Here is a 23,749-nt window from a genome sequence, read left to right as displayed (position 1 = left end):
GATCAAATTATAAACCTTAATTTAAATATGTAGTCCTTTTTCCATAAAATTTTTAAAGTTTCATTTTCACTTTTTTAAATTGACTTTTATAACCTTTGTCAGTTGAAGTTTCCTCAACTACTCTCAGCCTGAAGTACTATTTCAATTTCTATTTATGTTATAGTGTATCTACCTGTCCATTATACCTCATTTTATAAAGCCCTGGGACTCATTCTGTTGTCAAAGTCTTTGTATACATTTAAGCTAAAATTTTATAAATCAGTTGCTCTTGATTACTAAATCATGAAATACAAATTCAGTTAAGTTCTTCTAAGTGCCTCCATGGTTTATTAATATGATGAATTTTCTTAAATATTTTTAGTGTTCCAATAACAAAACATAAACTGTCACAATGCTTACTAAGTATATTATTTCCAATCTTTGAAAATAGCACCAAGGTTTATTAATATCCTTACCAGGTTTACCTGCAATCAACAGAGTAGGATCCCTAGCCCACTTTCCCATCTCATCCGGGCTTTTCCCTCTTATCTGAGCCCCTGAACTATTATCTGTCTAACCTGGAAATGCTTCTCTTTGACTTATTCTCATGTCTATAGACTTTTAAAGTCCCTTTCAGAGGACATCTTGGTGTAAATTGGTTCTTTAGCAGTCTGTTTCAACTATGTTTTTATATTCAAATAGAATTAGAGTCAAAAAGAAAAAAGAGAAAAAAAATCAATCTCACAGTTAAAACCATTCAGCTGGGTGTGATGGATGGCACACACCTTTAATCCTAGCAGAGGCAGACACAGGTGGATCTCTATGCGTTACAGGCCAACCTAATCTGCATAGTGAGTTCCAGACCAGCCAGTGCTACTCAGTGACACCTTGTCACACAAAACAAAACAAAAATAACAATCAGACATTCAAACTAATGACTGAAATTTCGTAGTGCCCCCATTATCTCTTCATGGTTTCTTCCTGCTGTTCACAGAAAAGAAGAGAAGAAGTGTGGAATTGATCCCCCTCACTGCACGAATGGTCATGGCCCACCTAGTGAACCACCTAGGCCACTATCCACTGAGTGGGGGTCCTGCTGTGCTGCACAGCCTGGTCAGTGAGAACCATGACAATGCCCATGTGGAAGGAACTGAGCTGTCCTCGGAGGTGTTCAGGAGCCCAAACCTGCAGCTCTTCGTATTTAATGATAGCACCCTCATCTCCTATCTTCAGACACCAGCAGAAGGACCAGCTGGAGGGACTTCAGGGGGTTCCCTCTCAGATGTGAGAGTCATTGTGAGAGATATCTCAGGGAAGTACTCTTGGGATGGCAAGGTTTTATATGGACCTCTGGAAGGCCGTTTGGCACCCAGTGGAAGGAAGCCCTCATTTCAGATTTCTGGCTGGCATCATCACACGTGTGGACCTCAGAAAGATTTGTTTCACAGTGAGGAAGGAGATGATGTGCTTGACAAATTACTTGAAAACATTGGCCATACAAGCCCCGAATGCCTTTTACCATCACAACTAAAGCTAAATGAGCCTTCCCCAACCCCATGTGCAATGAACTGGGACCAAGAGAAGGCAATCATGGAGGTCATCTTGCGCCAGAGCGCACAGGAAGATGAGTATGTGCAGAGGTATAACTCGGATTCTTCAGTAACGGTCACCAGCCAAGGGCAGCCCTCACCCGTGGAGCCCCGGGGACCCTTTTATTTCTGCAGGTTGTTGCTTGATGACTTGGGAATGAATTCCTGGGACAGAAGGTAACCAAGCTCTGAATGTTTTATCATTTCTTTTATATGAGGGTTATTTTTTAATTATTATTATCAATTTGAGGTTAGAGAATAAGAAATAGAAGTTTTTCTGAATTTCAATATTTACAGGTTTTTTTTTTAATTAAAAATAGAACAATACTGGTACACAGTTGAGTTCCAAATACCTGTCAGACCTTTGAAGCATATGAACCATGCTTTTTTCTTCTTGCATCCCTGATCATACTATTTCTGTTTTCATACAAAATGCAAATGGACCGCAAATGTAAGTAAACCACTGTCTAGCCACAGGATTCATAAAGGATGTGAACTTGATGCACCTCAGACAAAGGCACAGGAGGCCAAGAAGGGCAGTTTTATCCAGTAGGTAGTGTGCATATTGGAGGACACCTTAGAGAAGAGTGTGGGATTGACCTGGACCTGATAGTGGAGCTGTAAAGAGAGGCTGGGGAATATAGTCACAGAACTGGTATTGAAAACAGACACAAGCACTTGCACACAAGGGATATACTCGTCGACTAAAGAGCTTTCTAGTATCACTAGATGCCAGGGGAATTGTTATGTTTCTATATACTCAAGGAAAATTGGGCTCATTTTGAAAGCTTCTGAATTAGTTACTTTTCTTTTGCTATGATAAAACACTATGAAAAAGGCAACTTATAGAAAAACAAGTTTATTTTGGACATATGGTTCCAGGTGCTTAGGATCCATAATGGCAGGAACAGCAGGTGACAGAAATGGCAGCTGGACCACAGCTGAGAACTCATATCTCCTACTGGTAGCAGGAAGCAAAGAGAGTGCACTGGAAGTGGCATGTGGCTTCTGAAACCTCAAAGCCTGCCCCTAGTGGCAGGTGGCAGGCTTTCTCCAACCAGGCCACATTTCCTAAATTTACTCAAATAGGACCACCAAGTAGGGAACAAGTATTCAAATACTCAAGAATATTGAGGGAGGGGACATCTCATTCAAACTTCTACAAGATCTGTCACAGTTCTTCAGTAAAGGAGATTGTAGATGGATCGATAAGGGCTATCTTAGTGTTACCATATTGTGAAGAGAAGTTATGACCATGAAAACTCTTATAAAAGAAAGCATGTAATTGAGGCTCACTTACAGGTTCAGAGGTTTAGTCTATTGTAATCATGGTGGGAAACATAGCAACATACAGGCAGACATGGGGTTAGAGAGGTAGCTGAGAATTCTACATCTGGATCCTCAGGCGGCAGAAAGGAAGAGACCCTGGACCTGAGCTTCAAAAACCCCAAAGCCTACCCACAGCGACATACTTCATCCCACAAGGCCACACCTTCCTCAATAAGGCTCAAGACTCCCTAATAGTGCCAGTCCCTAATGTCCAAGCATCCCATTACCTAAGCCTGTGGGTGTCATTCCTATTCAGACCACTGCAATGGCTATGTTTGGTATCAGATTAGAAAATAGCAGAGGTGGGTCTGTGGTCACATGATGTCTCCTTGCATACTTTTTTCCATGCAGGAAGAATTTTCATTTGTTGAAGAAAAATTCAAAATTATTGAGAGAGCTAAAGAATCTGGACTCGCGTCAGTGGTATGTGAAATATCTTTTCTTGTCTAACTTTGTGAGAACATGGTATCAAATACACTTTCAGGGAAAAAAAAAAGTACCCACAGAGAAACCCAGAGTGTTTCTGTAGCCCAGAATCTGTTGTGGTTTGGTTTGGTTTGGTTTGGTTTTTTTCCATTCTGTTTTGTTGAGACAGGGACTCTTAAATTGCCCAGGCTGACCTTCAACATACTCTTTAGCCCAAGTAGGCCTCAAATATGTAATTCTCCTGCCTCAGCCCCCAAGTAGCTAAGATCATAAGATTTCTTTAATCAAAAAGTTTTTTTAAAAAATCCCATATCTTGCTCTGTTTTAACTTCATGGCCTCTTTTTCATGAATAACATATACATCATTGTATATATACATTAAAAGATATTGTTATTAGGTTCTCTTAAAGGTGTGTGTGTACATTCATGCATAAGCTTTTGGGTCTATTTAGTGTAGTTTATATGTACTTGTGTTGAGGGCTGTCGATCTGGGAGTGATTTCTTCAGTGGTTGCACTGTATCTTCCCATCAGCTGAGTAAGGCACTCCTAACTCCTGAATCCTACATTTGATGACAGCCACTCTAGCTGAGATGAGATAGAATCTTAAGGCAAATTTAGTTGTCATTTCTGTGGTGGCTAAAGATATTGGGCAATTAAAATTATTTGTAGGCCACTTGTATTTCTTCTATTAAGAAGTAGTCTGTTCTTACACTAGTTGTTGATCTGATGACTTGGGGTTTGGTAGTCAACTTTGCAGTTCTTTATGTGTCCTGCGCATCGGGCCCTTACATTAGTTGTCAAAGTTTTTTATTTTCCTCATTCTTTAGTTGTCTCTTCAGGCCTGTGAGTTTCTCTTGCTCTGCGGAAGCTTTTTAATTCACGTAATACCATTTGCTACTAGTTCTTGGAATTATTTCCTCTGCTCTCAGGAAATCCCTGTCTACTCTTTGTGTAGAAGTAGTTTCCCTGTTTTACTCTAGCAGCTTCAGTCTAAAATACCGGTCTTTTTGTTGGTTTTTAGTTTGAGACAGGGTTTCTCTGTGTACCCCTGGCTGTCCTGGAACTCCATCTTTAGACCAGGCTGGCCTCAAGCTCAGATATCCAACCTGCCCCTGCCTCTGCCTCTCCAAGTGCTGGGATTAAAGTCATGCGTCAACACGCCCAGCTTTAAAATGTAGGTCTTTAGTCCATTTTGAAATAAGATGAGAAATAGGGAACTAATTTCATTCTTCTACACATTAAACAGTCTGTTTTTCGCCCTTCTGTATGTTTGGTATCACTGTTAAACATCAGTGGTTGCACCTGCGTGGGTTTATTTTGAGTTCTCAGCCATTGGCCTGTATGTTTGTGTGTCAGTGCCATGCTGTTTTCTAAGCAAGTATTTTCACTATCATTTGTGTTCAGATGACTTTCTTGTGGTTTTATTGTTTATTCTTAAGTAAATGCTTGGCTCAAGTCAGTATTATTTGCATATCAGGTTTGTAACTATGTTTTTTTTGATGGTTTTAATACTTGAACCTATGTATGACAGCAACATCTAGTCAAATAGTGAACTCTACCTGAAATTAAAATAGCATACACACACAAACACACACACACACACACATACACACACCTTTAAGAGGACTTAATAGAAAAAATATCTTTGCATCACAAACACAAATGATACAATCTAGGGGCCTTGATTGCATGTTTGTTTGTTTGTTTTCTGTCAAAGAATTAAAGGGCTAGAAAATCTAAAGTGCAACAGGTAGCAGCAGAGAAACCTCAGGCACCACAGACAGAATTAGCAGTTGAAGAAAGATATTTATTGGGGGTGAGGAAACACACACATAGCAGACACATAGAGGAAAAGGCTCTGTCCAAAGCAGAGGAAGGGCTTGGAAGACAAAAGTCTAATACCTTCTCCAGAGCTGGGGGGGGGGGGTGTTAAACCTCTGAAGGGTTTTCCTCCCCTGCTTTAGGGTTAGTCAGTTTGAAGACAGACAGAATGGTTGATTGGTTCATAACTGTTGTGTGGCAGGTCCTGATCTAGCCTGGAACTTGTTGAGCCAGTTCAGTAGTGGGCCTGCTGACAGGAGACAGCTGTCAGGCTTTTCTCTCCAGTCAGGAAGCTGAGGAAGAAGCTAACCAGCTTGGAAATTCACCATCTTTATTCCTAGCTACTCTTCCTGTCTGTCTGCCTACTAGGGAGTCTGTCTACCTTCTGGTCTCTCACTAAGGACTCAGCAGATAAAATCACATTAGGCTCACTTATAGCTCTGTGTCTTTTCACTTTCAGAAGCATGTAGAATTAAGATACATTAATTCATATAGACCATTTGTGGGAATCAAAAGTCCTTAGATTTTTTTTTCTCCTTTCCCATATATCCTTCTCATCATTCATAGCTTCTTAGAGCCACACACATATTGAAGCATGTACTATTTTGTGTGTGCTTTCTGGGTGTTGGGAATGTGGGAGGGTAGCTGTTGTGAGCCTGATTCCACCTGCAGAAGGTGGTGTGACAGCCTTTTCTCCTAGTAACTCTAGTGCTCTAGAGAGTGCTAAGCATTTTAGTATCAAGAAATAAAAGAAAGTATACAGGTTGAAATGATTCATTTGTAGTTGTAATGGAAAGAAACCATCCTCAGGGCAGATCCTGTAACTCAGTATTTTAAATGTTTTCATTTCTTGATTCAAGTAAAGCTTAATTTGAATTTCAAAACCATGTAAGAAGTGTTTTAGACCCTGATACTGACATTCCTCCCTTCATTCTCTCCAGGACAGAGGCTGAGCCCTCTGGAACTTCCATGAGGGATTTCTGAAGGACTTGGGCACTTGCCTTACTCCCTCTGGTCCTTCCATGCTAAACAATCATTTGGAGCCCGATGGCAGCTTTTCTAGCATACACTGAATTGCTCCCTGCTTCTCCAGTGTTAAGTGAATGCACTGGTATCTTGTAATTGTAGCCAATTTGTTGAATGTTAATGCACTTTAGTTGCATGAGGTGCAATCGAATTAGCTCCCTGGGGTGCTGTTGCAGTAAAATATGGCTTTGGGTAGCTGATTGGCAATCTTCTGCCCTTTGATTAACCTTCACTTAAAACCCCAACTCCTGGACTTATGTCTGGTGTCTTGGCCTCTAAATGCACATCAATTTATTTAATGGGAAAGGATTTTTCAAGATTGTCTTTTAAAAACCTGAACTCCATCTGGGGCTCTTCACCTGTAGGGACATCTGGCCTGTGCCATAGATTGGTCTGATACCATGCAAGAACACATCTTGTCCCTCAACTCTCAGGACATTTTTATTTATTCCTGGTATCAATTTATATCACTGTTGTGGGGGCACAATGCCTTTTTCACATGTTTTAAGAAAAAGTAATCTTTCGCTAAGGTCTGTATACTGTGTGTGATGGCTGTACATACAAATCACTGAGGTTTTCTCACCACTGTGTGGTGAAGGAAATGGTAAAGTCATGTTTTCCTTTGTTTGGTTTTTAAAATCTGACAGCACAAGAAAACAGAACTCTTCTGGTCTATTCCTAGTAATAAAGAAAAAAATGCATTCTAAGGAGGAAGGCAACCTTGTTGATTCTGTGTATATGTGTTCCTGAATTACCTGCCCCTCCATGCACTGGTTGTGCAGCTTGTAGATATGAAGTGCTGTTGATGTTGTAATTACCATTTCAAAAGCCTGGCGCTAATAAGGCCAGGCACAGTGTCTACATCCTAGCAGGCTCTCTGCAGTGCTAATATTTTGTAGGATGTGAAATTTGATGAGTGTTTACAGCTAAAGGTCACCTTTCCTCACACCCACCTCAGTGAGTCCTCCTTCATTTGAGCTTAGCTTTTTGTGTTCCTACACTGAGTTAATGAGGATGCAAGGACCCAGGATGGAATAGTCCTGGGCTTTACGGATAAACACTGATGTATTTCAGAGAAATTGAAGGTTGGGGATTCTTGTAGACGGAATGCTGAGGACTTTTAAGATGTAAAGCTAGTTGCAGAGAGAAATCAAGGAACTATACTTTTAAGATGTAAAGCTAGTTGCAGAGAGAAGTCAAGGAACTATACTTTTGTTCTTTTGTTGAAACTGCCTTTTACTATGTCTGTCACCATCATCCAAGTTGTCCAATTACTACAGTTCTTGTGATAAGCCAGTCAGATTGTAGGGGACCCTTCTTGTTGTCCCCTGCCTGTCTCTCAAGGTAGTGAATGATATGGCAGTTTCTACATTCCCTAAGGTCTTGACAACAAGATTGTGCACTCTCTGTAGGGTCCATCACTACCAAAAAAATATATCCTCTTTACAGCATCGCTTTCCATTTCCTACAGTGGTTCAGCCATGTTGTTTGTTTACATGTTCAAGTTGAGAATTGTTCTTTTTATTCTTTTTCTGTATTTTCTGATGGTTTTTTTTTTTTACGTGTATTTGTTCCATGAGAATGATAGGGGAACGAGCAGCTAGCTAATGAATAGGAGAGAATGTGCCTCCTCCGGTGATTTATATAACATTTTAGTTTAGCTTCCATTAGCCTTGCTTAATAAGTAGAAAAATAACCATGAAGAAGGAAATATTTGAGAATTTGTTAAAATATGGAGTCCAGATCTACCAATTTGGATGTCTAATCATATTACAGTGTTGAGATATTAAATAATTAGACAATAGAAACATTTCCGCATTGCTGAAGCACTTGATGCTTTTTCCTATGTAGTGTTGTCATGATGTAATGCAAATGTGAGAAGGGTGGGGCTGCCCCGGAAGTTGGGATCTAATTCTTTTACTGTTGAGGCTACGGTAGAATAAAGCTCCTGAACTGGTGCTGTCAAAGGAGTGGTTCTTGATTAAGCTTCATCTGAACAACACTTGAGCTTTTATCTCCAAACTATCACCAAATAGCTTGGTAGGGTGGATTCCAGTTATTTTAATACCTTACACATTCAGACATACTGTCATGTATCTGGTCAGTTTAACAGAGACTTAGTTGAGCCCATACTATGTACCAAATGCTAAAAAAAAAAAAAAAAAAAGTGGATTGGGGGGCACGGAAGACAGGGCTCCTTTCTTCAAAGTGCAAATCATGTTTACATGATTTAACAGGAAACTACCACAGATCTGTCATGGAGCAAGTAAATAAAGAGCTTATATATCCAAAAGTATCCAAAGACTCTATGAAGAACAACTGTACATCATATATGGTATCCTCACAATAGTCAGAACACATCCTTTCACAAAGAAAATACCTAAGTGTTTCCATTTCTCATAAAGACTTAGCAGTGCCTTAAAGCTCTAATTGATACCTAGCCACAATCCATGTCTACTTGGAATGCTTTAGAGGACAATGTTCATCACCAAGCATGGAAAGAACTTGGTGGATAATGTACTCTGATAGCTACTGTTTTAGTGTCTCCAGTGTTTGAGGTGCAGTTTCCTGCTTCTTTAATCTTGTGTCTCCTTTTGGTCACCTCTGCAAAGCAGATGATACAGTAATAACACTGGCTTCCACATGGAATCAGGCTTGCAGAATTCAAATAAGTTCATGCATCAACCACCATAGAATAGAAACAGACTGACACTTAGTGAGTGCCATTAGGAGTCATGCTGGCCATAACAGTAAAACAAAACTACACACACACACACACACACATTCTAACTCCTTTAAATTTAAATATTTATAGCCGCGAGACCCATAAGATTGCAGTGTTTTACATTGCTGAAGGGCAAGAAGACAAGTGTTCCATTCTAGCCAATGAAAGAGGAAGCCAAGCATATGAAGACTTTGTTGCTGGTCTTGGATGGGAGGTAATTAACTTCATTCTTTATGTGGTTGCTGACTATCAGTATTTAAAGCAGATATGAGTTGTGTGTGTTCTTAGTTGTATCTTCACATTCAAATGTAGCATTCATAGAATTCTTCAAGACTGCACTGACCTTAAAATCTGTTTGCTTCATTTTACTATTCTATGTGTGGATCTTTGCTTCCCCTTAATAACTTTTCCTTAACTTTGTTTAAGACCTGTATAGTCATAAAGGCTCAGAGCTTTTTGCAGTTTGTGACAAAAGAAGACAAAAGTGGCCATTGGGGCGGGGGTGGGGGTGGGGGTACTGAGAAAATCTGCAATGGCTTGCTAAAAGAAGCTTGAAGGAAGACCTGGATAAAGTGAGGAACTGGAACTAGAATGTCTTTGGCTGTCACTGCAGTTTCTATTGCACAAGTCCAGAATGAATGACCTTACTGATTGGTCGACTAACGGATATATACACAGAGGCACATACCTGCCTCCAGTCAATGTAAACCCAAAGGAAAGCATATCCATAGAATCTGAAAAGTGGTGTGGGTGGGAGAGGTGTATGGTGTGTGTGTGTGTGTGTGTGTGTGTGTGTGTGTGTGTGTGTGTGTTGGGTTTTGTGTCTTTGGTCTGTATATGCTGTAGCACATCCTGGGATCACAGCCAGGTCCTTGCATGTGCCAGGCAAGCAATGAACTGCTGAGGCAGGCCCTCCTTACATTTTTATAGTGACTTTCACATAGCATGGTTGCAGACCAGTTTTTGTTTTTATGTTCATTTCTTTCTTTAAAAATTAATTTCGTCTATCTTATATTTGTTTGTAATCAGAATGAAATGTATTTAAATGAAAATTGTCCATTCTCTCAGCTCACACTCCTACTTAATGAATAAGGTTAGCTCACTTTTGACCCTCACCTTTGGCTCTGTGACCTTCATCAGGTGGATCTCTCAACCCACTGTGGGTTTATGGGTGGTCTTCAGCGCAATGGCAGCACAGGACAGACAGCCCCTTACTATGCTACCTCGACCGTGGAAGTAATTTTCCACGTTTCCACTCGGATGCCATCAGATTCAGATGATTCGCTCACCAAAAAGGTAAGGGGGCTTCTCAGGGACAACAGCTCACTGCACTCGTGTGTAAGTGAGGCTCTCTGGGGCTGGATGGGGAGCAAGCCCTGGCACTATGCTGAAGCTGCTTTCCCAGGCTTCCAAGTCAGTGTCCTCTTCCTCTGGCTACAGTTGTAGTGAATCGAAACCACTAATGTCGCACAGCTTTAAGCCCTAAGGTTAAAGACTAGGAAGAAAAAGGGTCGTTAGCATGGATACTTTTGGATCTTCTTTCATGTTAATTACCTGAGAAACAATAATTTTACCTCATGTTTGGCAAAGGCCATAACACGTAATAGCCATTTTTGACCAAAAAAAAAAAAAAAAGAAAAGAAAAGAAAAAGAAAAAGTGCTGATAAGGCTCTAGAAAAGCACTCCCCTCGCCCCCCACACACACACCCAGACGAACTGCCAGTGTTTGTCACAGTGACCCTACCTGCAGATACATTGTTGCCCAGATGTCCCACCTCAAATGCTATCCCCTTGCTCTCCCTGATGCTCCCAAAGGAACTCCACCAAAGAAGCAGGGCCTTGAACTCCGCAGCCTATAGAATGTTTACTTGAAAAAACCCTTGTTTTGGATGAGGAACACATTAATGGGAGAAAAATGTAGTATAGTAAGAAAACCACTCCTGTAAGTTTCTAAATGAACAGAGCATCCTAAAGCAACTGTGCTTTCCCTGTGGGCTAATAGGGGGACAGAGCCTACATTCCAATTTGACACTCAGTCTCCTCTAACAGCACACATATAAGGAACTGAGGCCAGTATCTCAAGTATGAAGACTGTACATTGGGGGTGTGGTGACATGGTTAGAGCTAGGGCCAGTCAAGGCTCAAGTGTGTGTCTTAATTGTTTTACCAGCTTATACCTCTGGTTTTCCTGTATTAAATAAGATTGAAAATGGAACCCATAGCACAGTACTGTTGAGTCAAGTAAGTAAGACAATGCCAGAAAAATTGCTTAGCCCAATACCTGGTAGGAACTCTCTGGCCATCAGCCCTCGTCATTGTCCACTGATGTAATTGATTCTTTTTCCCCTGCTCCATTAGCCAGATGATTGATCTTAGCTCATGGGCCCTACTGTATCTGCTTCATTTCTTTTGTCTCCAGTTTTGCCTTTTCACTACTGTAGCCACAGATGTCTGGACTGCATACATGATGAACAACAGTGCACGGGAGACATCATCAGAACTCGGGTCACAGACAATTTCCATAGTGATCAAGTGTCTCAGATGCATAAAGCACAATTTGCATTCAGAAATTCAGCAGCCTTTCACCAGCATAGCCCTGCATACTGCCTTGGCCTCCCTGGGCTGGGAACCTCACAGCTAGTGGGAGTGCTAGCCATGTGCTGGTTCCCACAGGTGTGAAGGAGCCGCCTGCCTGCCAGCTTGGGTTCTGATGGCTGCAGTGCTCATAGAAAGGAGGTCTCTGCTATGTGGTAGCTCACTGGTATTCTAGAATCTGGAGTTGCTTTACCAAGACCCCAGGCTGTATTCACATGTTTTATAAAACATGGGGTACCTTGTAAATGTCTTCATACTCTGCATATTATTCCCATATTCTATATTTTTTCATGATTAACAATTACGTGTTAAAGACAGATTTACATATAAACTATTTTGAAGGATTACTTAAGTAGAAAGGCTTTTTATTTTGTTTTTATACTATTTTCTTGACATAATGCTGCTATAAATAATGTCCCAAGGCTTAGTCTGTATGGGAGATTTCCCACTGTAATATTCAAAAAGCAGCTGAAACCTTTTGCAGCTCTAAGATTTAGTGTCATTAACGATAAACCCTCTTTACCAGGATGTCTCACAGTTAGGCAAAAAAAAATCAGTCATGTAACAGCAGCCCCCGGTTCCTTGACTTACTCCAGCTAAATTGTCCCTAACAGCTTAAAAATGAGCTGCAGAATTCTAAAGTGATTCATGCTCTGTTCTGCCCCTGTCATGGGGGGACTTTTTCAATCCCGCAATGCGGTTGCAACCCCATACTGAACTCTTGATCCTTCACTGCAGAAATTTGTTAGCTCTAGCTAGATTAGATTTTTCACAGCTAATCTAACTGCTGTAGGGGTTTGCAGAGTGGGGACAGAGCTGTGCTATTGGATTTGTCCAATTCATTTGACTCCAGGACTATAATTGCACTTATGTCTTACAAGGCTTTTATAGCCTCAGGCTGGCCAGCCACATGAAAAACAAATTGGCAGTGATACAGTAGAGTGAAAGGGGATGAAAGGCCCACATTATCAGTCTCTAAGCAGCTCTGTTCTGGCAGGAAGTTTCTTGGTTAATTTACAAATAAAACTTAGATTTTAGGATGGGCACACTGTCAGCTGAACAATGGGGATGTCAGGCCTGACTGTTACTTAGTAAAAGTAGCAGCCGGGCCCGCTGAGGAGCCCAGATTCTTCAATCAAACAGACGACTCCTTCTGGAGCCAGCTGGCGATGTAATGCAATTAGTCGGGAAAGGAGGTCAGCCTATTAGGTGTGGACCANGACCAGTGTCACCAGTGGCGTGCAGGCGTGCAGCCTGGCAGCAGCAGGCAGCACAGCTCAGGCAGAGGGGCTTTATAACTCTGTCAGTCAGGACGGGGGATAGCAGGACATAGGATTGATTTCTTGAGGCTCAAGAGCCTGTTTGTTCTAAGAAGGGTAAGCCTTGAGGCCTTCTGGACCCTACCGCATAGTGGAAGTAGGAGCTAACGTGAATGCAGCTCCCTTTTAGGGAGGCATCTTCTCCTCCTGAAGTCACATACCTCCAGTCAAGTTGGCTTGTCTCTGAGCAAACCTGTGGGTGGGTTTTTAACTTACAGGCCTATAATCAAAGTTCTGTAAAACTCACAAAGTGACATCTCTTTATTGAAATCCCCTTTGAATTGAGTACCATTTTAGGTTTCCAGAATATCATCTTGTGCTCTGATTTGAGTAACTATGCTATGTTCTGTTGTGGGTGGTTTGTCCACATCAGTCTCATTTGTTTGATGTCCTTGGGTTCATATCATAGTACAAGAGGGTGTAAGTTTTGTGCTTTTCCAGCTGTACCAGCCAATGGTTCCCTTGGTCTTAGCTCTTGGTTTTGTGGTTTAGTTAATTAAACTGTAACATGTCCAAAAATCTAAGGTGCATGACACTGAAAGCGGCTCTGAATGAATATTACAAAAATAGTTCTTCCATAATTGCAGAATTGCCACAGAGGGAGAAAGGGTCAATTAGTGTGGATTGCTCTCCTAATGCTGGAGTTTTCTTAGAATACTGATGCAAATAAAATTAGGAGAGGTTTACTTGGGTTATATAATTGAATAACACAAATTAGAAAGGGACAGAGCAACTGCAAAATTTCAGCAATCAGTGTATCATCTCAGAATAAGTGCTGTACTCTGCCCTTGTGTTTGAAAAGGAGAGACTGTTGGTATTAGGTGTGGCATTGTGTGGTAGCTGCAAGGTCGAACAGTGTCTGGTAAGTGGTTTGTCTCCATTATGTTGCTTCTGCCAACAGCATAACAAGAAGAGTATAGGGTCAACTCTCTTTGGAGGATGAGGGCTGCAAGCTGAACTTGAGGGTAGCCCTACTTCTTACAGTTAGCTCCTATTGCTGTAATCCCAAAGTTTCAATTAGATCTAATCCCCATTTACCATAGAAACCCGTCCATCTTGTCTCATTGCTGTCACTGCAGAAGGTCTAAGTAGCAAAACACTGCTCCAAGGTCTTTAGCCATTGAGTTAGAAATGAGAAAGGCAGGCAGGCAGGAGTCGGTAGTGTCTTAGAGAATAGGGCTGGACTGTAGCTCAGAGTAGTAGTGTAGAGCACTGTGCGTGCATAAGACTCTAGATCCCATGGTCAGTACTGCTGGAAGAACAAAGGAGAGAAAAGTGGGACTTGAGGGCCTCCTCAGCTGTGAGAGCTTGGCGCCCTAGAAAGAAAGCAAAACCTTTGTGTTAGAGCTAGGTTGAGTGTATTTCGTTTTTCTTTTTTGCCAGCTATCTTTTGAACCTTTAATACTTGTGTGGGGTATAATGAGTGAGGAGGAGGAGAAAGATGCACTGGGTAATGTTTGCGTTTACGAAAGTCGTTGACTCCATTAAGTTCTGGAACATTGTGGCTTGTGCTGGGCTCCCACGGCTGCATCTTTCTGGAGCCCCTCTTCAGACCAGTTAACTCCTGTTCCTTACTCCATATAAGCACAAAAGTACAGATGCAGGTCTCTGTAAGTAATTGATGTGTTCAGTCACTTCCAGAAGGCTAGAGAGTGTAAAATAAGCAAGCACTGCAACAAACAGCTGCTTTTGAAACTTGATGACTAGAAAAGAGGCCATGTTGGGGTCATCTTGGGTAGACTCTGTGATCAAATCACATCTAAAAATTAATATCTATGCCAACACGTTTCAGATGTACACGATTCCAGAGTATCTTTTTACTGTTTTTGTTTTTTTAAGATAAAACTAGAACATAAGCTCTGCCATAACATCAGTTTTATTAAAGGGCTTTTAAGGTTGGTCCCTTGTTCCTGGATGGCACTCCCTGCTCTGAGGCAGACACCTCGTCCCTCAAGACTTCTAAGCTCTGCCTCTGCCACACATCATAACTTTAGAACTTTAGTTCAGGCCAATATTCTCATCACTGTGTCTGTTCCTTTTAGTTATGCTTTAGGCTTTCTCAAATGATTTCTTTATGGCCAGATTCGGTTGGCAGGCTCTCCATGTGAGCAGTTTATCAGGGATGTTCTTGCATCTAGCAAAGGCTTGCCCTAGAAAAGCTTGTAAAGGGTCTCTGAGACCTTCCCAGGGCCTTCTTGAAGACACCAAGAATCTGTGGTTTTTTTGGAGTTCATTGTCTCTTTATAAAATGTCAAAATAAGTGAGCTAAACCACTTGAGATATATCACTAAAATAGCTTTTGATGTGAGCTGAGATCAGGAATGTCCAACCAAATGCAGCAGAACATAAAATTGTAAATTTACTCATAGCAGTGAGTGAGAGAGAGAGAGAGAGAGAGAGAGAGAGAGAGAAATTTTGTTTATTATGAATTGATTGTATATCTTAGTGTGTACATACTGTGCATTTGAAATGCCACATACTATTATATATAAGTTGAATGTCCCTGGCTTAGATCATCATGAGTAGAGGCCACTGTCTCTGGCCCTCTCTCCGGTGCTGTTCTGTGCACTTGCCAGATAGAGCATTCCTGAGCAGAATTCCTTACTTCTTGTAAGATGAGGTAAAGATGGAGTTACTTAAAGTCTGTAGGAAGGGTAGACATCATTTGTGAGCACTTTGGACATCGTTAATTGCTAGATGCTAGTATGCCCACCAAAGTTAAGTTTTAATTTAAATTAAATATATTTATTTCCTTAAAATATAATTTCTTACCATCTTTATCTCAAAAATTAATCTCAGCACTAATTTCTTAGAGATTGTCAACAGTTGTGTTGGAGTAGCTTGACTTATCTTACTTTGTTATTTCTTAATAACCACTGGATTCAAAAGCTTAAAGTTTTCAAGCAATAATGACTAGAAAAAGTGATGTCTTTTTTTGTTGTTGAGAAACATTCTCAGCACTATAGGATAGGACTGGTATAGAAACAGAATTCTGGGTAAAAGAGACCTTAAAGACATCTTCCTCCATCTCACTGGAATGTGCCTTGGAGCTTCTGTGTGTGATCTTAGAACCAAACTGGCATCTTAGCAGGTGGGCCAAAGTTTTACAGAATAGTGCGTTTTTGAATCCTGAGTATCATCAGTGTAGTAGCCTGGTTTGGACTAAAATATTTTTGGTCTCTGAGTTTTCTAATTCAATTTGTAAGCCACAGCCCCTCATAAACTGTTGTTAGCACCTCAGTTAATAAAGAGCCTATTTGTTGTTGCAGCTCCGTCACCTGGGGAATGATGAGGTCCACATCGTCTGGTCTGAACACTCCAGGGACTACCGCAGGGGTATTATCCCAACAGCCTTTGGAGACGTTTCCATCATTATTTACCCAATGAAGAATCATATGTTCTTTATCACGATAACGAAGAAGCCTGAGGTATGCTTTCTCCATTGTCACCCAGACCCCTTCACTTGCTATTAGAATCACAGTCCTCAAAAACCCTGATAAATGTTACAGATAACTGTGTGTGCTAAATGGGAATTTAATACAAACTGTGATATTCAAAAAAACTCTAAACATAAGCACAAAATTCCATTTTGTATTATTTGAAAATTATGTTAGAAAAATGTATGCATTTTTAAATAATTTTAATGCTTTAAAGTGTTATAATTTTAAGAATATTATAATTTTTAACTGGGACACATTATTAATAATAGTAAGAATTGATGGAACTCCATTTTCACTTAGTATTTGGGGAAAACCATGGGTCTACAATCCAGCTTTGTCTGACAGATGAGCATTGGTCACTGAGCCCTGACTGGTGCTGATTGCAGTCAATCCTGAAGGATTCTGGACATGTCCACAAAGACACTGGTGCCCTGAAGCAAAGCACACATGATGAGTATTAACAATCAAAGCACCTTGCTAGAGAATCAATTCAGCCATGTCAATTGGTATTGATCATGGGGCTGGCTGGAACAATCCAATGGTCTGTGTCCTGTGTACTAATCAGCTGCAGCTTGCGTCCTCATCATGCCTCTACTGGTATTTTAATCCTGCTGCTTTGTATTGACATATTGTGTTTTTAACTCATTAAGAAGAGTCTTCTTAGCTTTGAAATTAAATATAGTAAGCATATGGGCCTTTCTTTAAGGAAAAAAAAGACTTGTTTTTAGCCTGATAGTAAATATAATATTTCTTCACATCTCAGAATCGTTCTCCTGGAGGAGCTCAGCATTATTCTACAAATTGTTTTTAAGCTTTAAAAAGTAGATCATGAGGTTTGGTGTTCTAATTCGGATTTGTAACCTAAAGTGTTACATTAGCATTAAACGTGCTAATAAGTGGAAAAGTGCTTCAGACATTGCCTGGCACCCGGGTAAAAGCTGTTTCCATGTTAGCCATTGTTGCAGTTATGGTTGCTATCAGGATTTTTTTATATATAGTTATGATCATAGTAAAATCAGTAGAGTTCTAAGTTTAATGTATATATTAACTCTCCAATATATAGGCTCTCTCAATCTAGGAAAACCTCATAAAATAAAAGACAGAAGATGTCAGAATTTATATTAGATATTGTGTTCCTTTGATTCAGACTCCTGTGTATAGCATGTTTTCAGTTTTGTGCTGTAAGTTAATGGCTCAGTGCTAACATCTGCATTTGTCTATGAAGACAGAATTATGTATAAGAATTAAAGTGATAATTTTAATCTTAAAGAAGTAATAGTTTTAGTACTTTTAGCTTTCAGATTGTTTTTAAAAAAATTCTTTTATAAGTAGTATGGAACTAATTTTACTAGTTCATCTTCAGGATAGTCCTCTAAAATGTCAGAATGTCCTTTAAGTGTCCCCTTTACTTTTAAAGTGAATGAAGACCATGAAAAGCATTTTATTTCACTCTGCTGTGTCAAAAGTGACATTTCTCAACATAGCATGAGATGCATAAAAAGTTATTTATGTACTTTTAAATTTTTTCCTACAAAGTATCTTTAAACTTGAATAAACTTGGTAATTAATTTTGACAAGATGAATTCGGAAAATTGGTTTCTTAATATTTTAACTCAAAAAAGCCTAAAGTGAAGAAGAGAATAATGGGAAACTGAAAACTTAGTGTTGTCCCTACATTTAAAGTACAAACCATTACAATGTAATAAAATTAATCCAGACATTTCCAGGGCAAGTGTAGCTGACCTTTTGTTCACCAACCACTGACCCCAGGGTGAATGCAAGAGGCTTTCCGAGGGAAAGTCTGTTTGTTTGGCTTCAGTCCCTGGTATTTAAATTGCATTCCCTAATCAAATGAAAAGGCTGTCCTCTCTATCAGGTTACAGAATCCATGGCAACATTTGGCCTTTTATATCCATAATGTTAGCCTTTTTGTTTGCATCTAAGTAGAGACACCTGGAGCAATGCTAACATTAACCGATTTAGCATTAATAGCTTCATTATATAAGAATTTCTGATCAGATAGCTGTTACTTTTGTTATATTGCTTCAGCTTGTATTGTTGTCATTTTTTATCTCCTTGCTTGGCAACCAGGCAATGATTTGCAAATTTTTTTTGTCTTGATTAATTAAGCAATATAATTATCAGTAACCGTGATGCAGTCTTTGCTCAACAAAGCTTCTGAGAGAAAACAATGGTAAGTCTGTTAGTATGAATGCATTCCACGCGTCCCAGATGCATGAGGATATTATGGACAATGAGGGGAAAGGCCGCCTGTGAGCGAGGACAAAGGGTGCCACGCAGACTCGACACACTGCACATACCGCCAGGGACATGCTGCGGGCTCCCTGGGACACAGACGCCTCGTTAGATTACAGCTAGTCAGCAGAGATTAATTCTCAGCCATTTGGCGCAATAATTTACCCATTCCCCAGTCTTTTAACTAGTGTTCCTTACCGTGGAACTGAAGGCTTTGTACTCAAAGGTTTTCTTAACCTTGTCCACTTTTAGGAATCTCCACAAAATCATTATTTGTCCTTAGAGATTGTAGTAATACAGCTGCTTGAGTTGAAGACTATTCCTTTAGAAGACAGAAGCTGCATGTATTTCAGAGACTGCAGGTGGAGTCAGCAGCAGTCTTTTCCCACCTGTGTATTTCATATGAATAGAGTGGGACTCTGTGGCCAAATACTTTTATCTTACTCATTTCTGGGTAGCTATACTCCTCTAAGAATCATTTTAATCCCTTTTAGGAGAGGGAAAAAACTCATCAGAACACAAAAGTCCTGCTCATTGGATGGAGTCATGCATATTCAAATTGTACTCTCATTCACTTGGCCTCATTAATAGCCTATGTGATAATGTGGGGCTATTTGTAATACAAGCTCACAGGCAGCATTACTTCCAAGTCCTTTGAAATTTAACATATTTCGCTTTTTCATTCCATACACACCCCCCCTTAAATATACAAATTATGTGACTGGCAGAGTCCGCCCCTTCTTAATAATGCCCCACATTTGTAAAATGCTACATTGAAGAAGCATGGGTGTGCTTGTTGTGAGGGCACAAAATCCTCATGGCTGAGAGAGTCTGCTCACTTCACAAACATTGTATTGAACCTCTGCCTTTTTCTTTAAAAAGCAATGTGCTTTGCAGCATTATTTCATTGTTAAAGTGATTTCCAAATAAGTCCATTCCCATCTCCATAAATATTGACACAATAAAATTTTCATCATAGAAAAGAGATGCATAATTATCAGACTTAAATTTTTTTGCCTACTTTTATCTGTCAGCCATTCATGAAAGACTTGCCACAAGACAGTGAAGTGAGTGACTTAAAGGGTATGCAGAGCCCATTGCCTTGCCTTTTCTTAAGTTATCCTGACCATCCGTAGGGTGCTGTTAAACCAGTATCTGGCTCACATGTAGCTGGTGTGTGGGATGGAGATGCATGAGTGCATACAGATGTATAGGAATGTATCCTCCTTCTGGGTGATGCCTAGCTCAGGACCTCTGTCTGGAGCAAGCACCTAGAAAATGCCAGTCAAAAGTTTAATGTGCCAGAAGTCACAAGAGCATTTAAGCACATAAGACTAAGAAGAGGCCAGCTTGGACATCTATGCTTTTGCAAGGAAGTGTTTTAATCTTGCTGGAGTTCCCCCATTATACAGGAAGCGTGTTTGCCTTTGCTGTGTGGTTTTGTAAATTTATCTTGGTTTCACATAATTTTCTTTAATATTTATCCCAGCCAAACAACCCTTTGGAGATTCAATTATGTACCTTAAATATTCTGGAGAATTCTCAATGAAGCAAATTAACTTTGGAAAATACTGAGTCATTTACTTAGAAAAGATCATTGAAAATACCAAAGAAATAGATTTTATTAAACTAACTTATGTGGATTGCTGCAATGTGTTCTGCTTGAGTCATGTGTTATTAACATTGATTTTAGAACTATGTCAAGAGGCAGCTGCTTACAGGTATTGTTTTGAAATCAAACTTGCTAATACACAGGCACTGCTAAATAGAGGAATTTCCTAGATACTATGGATTTATATTATCACTTTTGTTCAGTTTTTGAAAGATTGAGTCACCTACAAGCAGATGTCAAAGAATAAAGAACATTTGTTTTACAAAAGGACCTTGAGAACAGACAGAAGAAAACCTGAAGCAGCACTGTATAGTATTAGGAACTTAGCTCCTACCTCACAGGAACTTGGCTTTTGAGATCTGCTTTTCAACAGAATTTCTTTAATTGTTGGCACCATTTACCTGCTTCTTACTTAGTCCTCAACACATCTGTCTTCCTCTTGTGGATTTGTCTTCTCTCCTTTGCTGAATGTATACCAGATAGCAAACTGCAGGCCAAGCTTTGTGCCGGGAAGCAAGGTGGCTCTCATTCTCTACTCTTGGGTAGACACAACAGGAAGGGTCACTTTGACCCAGGAAACAAGCCACACTCCAGGCTCCTCAGGCAGCTTCCTAAGGCCCTGCACACGAGTGCACATCTGCTGGCCAGTTTGCCCAGTGTTGGAGTGTGCTGGGTTCCACTGTGGAAGGAAACACAGCCCACTGCCAAAGAGGTGTATTTCCTGGGGCAAACTGAAAGTTTAGTACCTTGCTTTTTTTTTTTTTTTTTAAAGATTTATTTATTATATGTAAGTACACTGTAGCTGTCTTCAGACACTCCAGAAGAGGGCGCCAGATCTCGTTGCGGATGGTTGTGAGCCACCATGTGGTTGCTGGGATTTGAACTCTGGACCTTCGGAAGAGCAGTCGGGTGCTCTTACCCACTGAGCCATCTCACCAGCCCCAGTACCTTGCTTTTTACTTTGTTTTGTTTTGTTTTTATTTCTCTTCCTTTTGTATAAGGCATGTAAGAAAGAACACTTCTATTTTTTTTTTTTCTTTTTGAGGCAGAATCTCACAGAATCTTCCTGCCTCTGCCTTCTAAGTGCTGGATGGAAGGTATATGCTACCACACCTGGCCAATAACACTTATTTATTTAAAAAAATAAGTTATAAATGAACTTTCAAAGCATATTACTAAAGATAGTAGGAAATTGTTCCTACAGCTCTTTTTCTTACTTTGCTTGTTTTTTTTTATTTTTAATTTTTTTCTGATGTCTGGTCTAGCAATGTGGAAAGAGGTAGTAAATACATAAATAAGTGGCTGGGTAAATAAGTTTTCCAGGAGGAATGGGTATCACAAAGCAAAGGAGACAGTGAAGGAATGAGGGATACCGCAGCTTCTTTAGTTCACATAAATACCAAAGTATACCTGGGTAGAGGCCAAAAAACAAACAGGAAGTCTTGAAGGAAGCCTCAGAGAAACAGGGAACTACAGAGACACAGACAGTAACATCACATAGGATTTCTCTTCAGAAACCATGTTATCAAGAAGAGACAAGTTGTACACTCAAAGTGATGAAAGAAAATACTACCCAGAATTCTCCACCTGTGGAAATGACCCTTCAAAAGTAGAGAGTTCCTCAACCAAACGGCAACAGTGTTTGAGGGAATTTGTGGCCCATAGCTTATCTTGCATTAAATGTTAAATTCTTCCAATAGAAGGGGGAAATAGGGGACTCTTTGTCAGTAGAGTGCTTGTCACATAAACATGGGGACCTAAGTTCAGCATGATAGAGACAGGAGGCTCTCTGGAGCTCCCTGGGTAACCAGCATAGCCTAGTCAGCGAGCTGCAGGGTCTATGAGAGACTCTGTTTCAAAACAGAACTGTGAGAGAGAAAGTGAGTGCTGAGAACACACATTGGCCTCTGGCCTTCATACCCAAACACCACTGCATACACAAGAAGATACATGGAGTCTTGATAAAAAACAAGAGCTTTAAAGAAGGAATCAGTGAAGGTAAAATGGAATGCACACTACGTTCCTCATAATAATAGCAACAATAATTCTAAGAGATAGATAGCAACAGTAATGTAAGGATGGAGCCCAGGGATTGGGAATGGTCCCTGTATTACCTAAGAAGGGAACATTTTGGCTAGTTATAAAAGCATTTAAAACTTGGGGCAACCTCTTAAAAAGTGTTTAAAATATGAATTGTAATTGATATGATAAATGAGAATAAAAATAGAATCATAAAAATAATCAGATAAAATCATAGAAGACAAAAGTAGAAGACCAAAAAATGAAAAATAAAATAAAATGACTCATATTAATATAACACTTGATAATTTTCTTTCATAATTAGTGTTCTAAATATATGAGTTAAAAAGTAAGGCAGTGGTGGCTCACGCCTTTGATCCCAGCACTTGGGAGGCAGAGGCAGGCGGATTTCTGAGTTCCAGGCCAGCCTGGTCTACAGAGTGAGTTCTAGGACAGCCAAGGCTACATAGAGAAACCCTGTCTCAAAAAAACAAACAAACAAACAAACAAACAAACAAAAAAAGTAAGACAGGCTGGAAGTGTAGATCAGACATAGAGTACAATGCCCTAGGTTCATCTTCAATAGAAACAAAATACAGGCACTGTCAAAGTGCATAAAAAAAGAAGAAAATAATGCCCACAAGTCACCTACCAACCTACCAAAAACCTTGAAATAAGGGCAAATGAAGGATAGACCACTCATCAGAAGAAAGGTAAGCTAACGATGTCAGTCAACTTCAGAGCAATAAAAGTGATCAGACGTAAAGGGAATATTGCATAGTGACTCCTGTGGATGGAGAGGCTCCCTCTGTTATCATAGTTAAGCTGAGACCCAGTGGAGCAGGTGTTTCAGCCCATCAAGTAGGAAGCAGAGAGGGCAAAGTCCTGAGTCAGACCTGACTTTTGAGAGCAAGGAAAGAAAGATAACCTATATGGCCATCGTCAAAAAAGCAAGAAGAGTGCTGGCAGCCGTGCAGAGCCTACTGGGTCACAATTGAGTCTAGACCAATATTCTGATTTTGATGACCTTGAGAAAAGCAGCAATCCACTCCAGGCTTCACTGAGTTCTGTAAAAATGGGGATATAGAATAGTTGGGGAAATGACATCCTCTCCATTACAGCTCTAAGCTTAGAACTCAGCCACAACCATTTAACTCCTTATCGATTCAGATGTTCCTAAGCTATTAGAACCCATAGACTAATTATGTATGAGGAACAAATCAAGTAATCAGCTTATTTCTAAGACATTCCTTGAGTGGCCATGTTGTTTCCCAACAGGGCTTAGTCATTGGAAATTATTTACTCTGTCTAAGACCCTTGGGGTCTGCAAAATAGTTTAAATCTGCTTTTCCTCATCTTTCAGGAAACTAGCACAAATTCAATGAGCTGTTTCCTGAGCAGCCCAGTCCTTAAGAGTGTTTCCCTTAAAGAGAGCTGTGTACTCCTGAAGACACCCCTGTTTTCCCTTGACATACGCTGAACCACAGAGCACATGAAAAGTGCTTCAAATGTAATGCGTTTACATTTCACAAATTATCTCATTGGGTTTTTTTTTTTCCAAGCAGAAAAGGCCTCTTCTAATACTAAATTTTAATTGATTTACCTATCTCTC

General features: G+C 40.1%; 1 protein-coding gene across 2 annotated transcripts in view; it reads left to right on the top strand.

Annotated features, from left to right (window-relative positions):
- The window catches only part of Ralgapa2 (Ral GTPase activating protein catalytic alpha subunit 2), a 269,644-nt gene that overhangs the window by 166,913 nt on the left and 78,982 nt on the right, over window positions 1-23,749 (top strand). For both annotated transcript variants that reach the window (XM_029473906.1, XM_029473907.1), the window contains 5 exons: window positions 974-1,745; window positions 3,249-3,320; window positions 8,987-9,110; window positions 10,037-10,192; window positions 16,080-16,238. In XM_029473906.1, coding sequence (XP_029329766.1) covers window positions 974-1,745; window positions 3,249-3,320; window positions 8,987-9,110; window positions 10,037-10,192; window positions 16,080-16,238 — 1,283 coding nt within the window. The remainder of the gene's footprint in view (window positions 1-973; window positions 1,746-3,248; window positions 3,321-8,986; window positions 9,111-10,036; window positions 10,193-16,079; window positions 16,239-23,749) is intronic.

This window comes from Mus caroli, chromosome 2 (assembly GCF_900094665.2).
Source record: "Mus caroli chromosome 2, CAROLI_EIJ_v1.1, whole genome shotgun sequence".
Classification (NCBI taxonomy): Eukaryota; Metazoa; Chordata; class Mammalia; order Rodentia; family Muridae; genus Mus; species Mus caroli.
The sequence above is the reverse complement of the archived record's forward strand: the minus strand, read 5'-3'. Positions and strand labels throughout refer to the sequence as shown.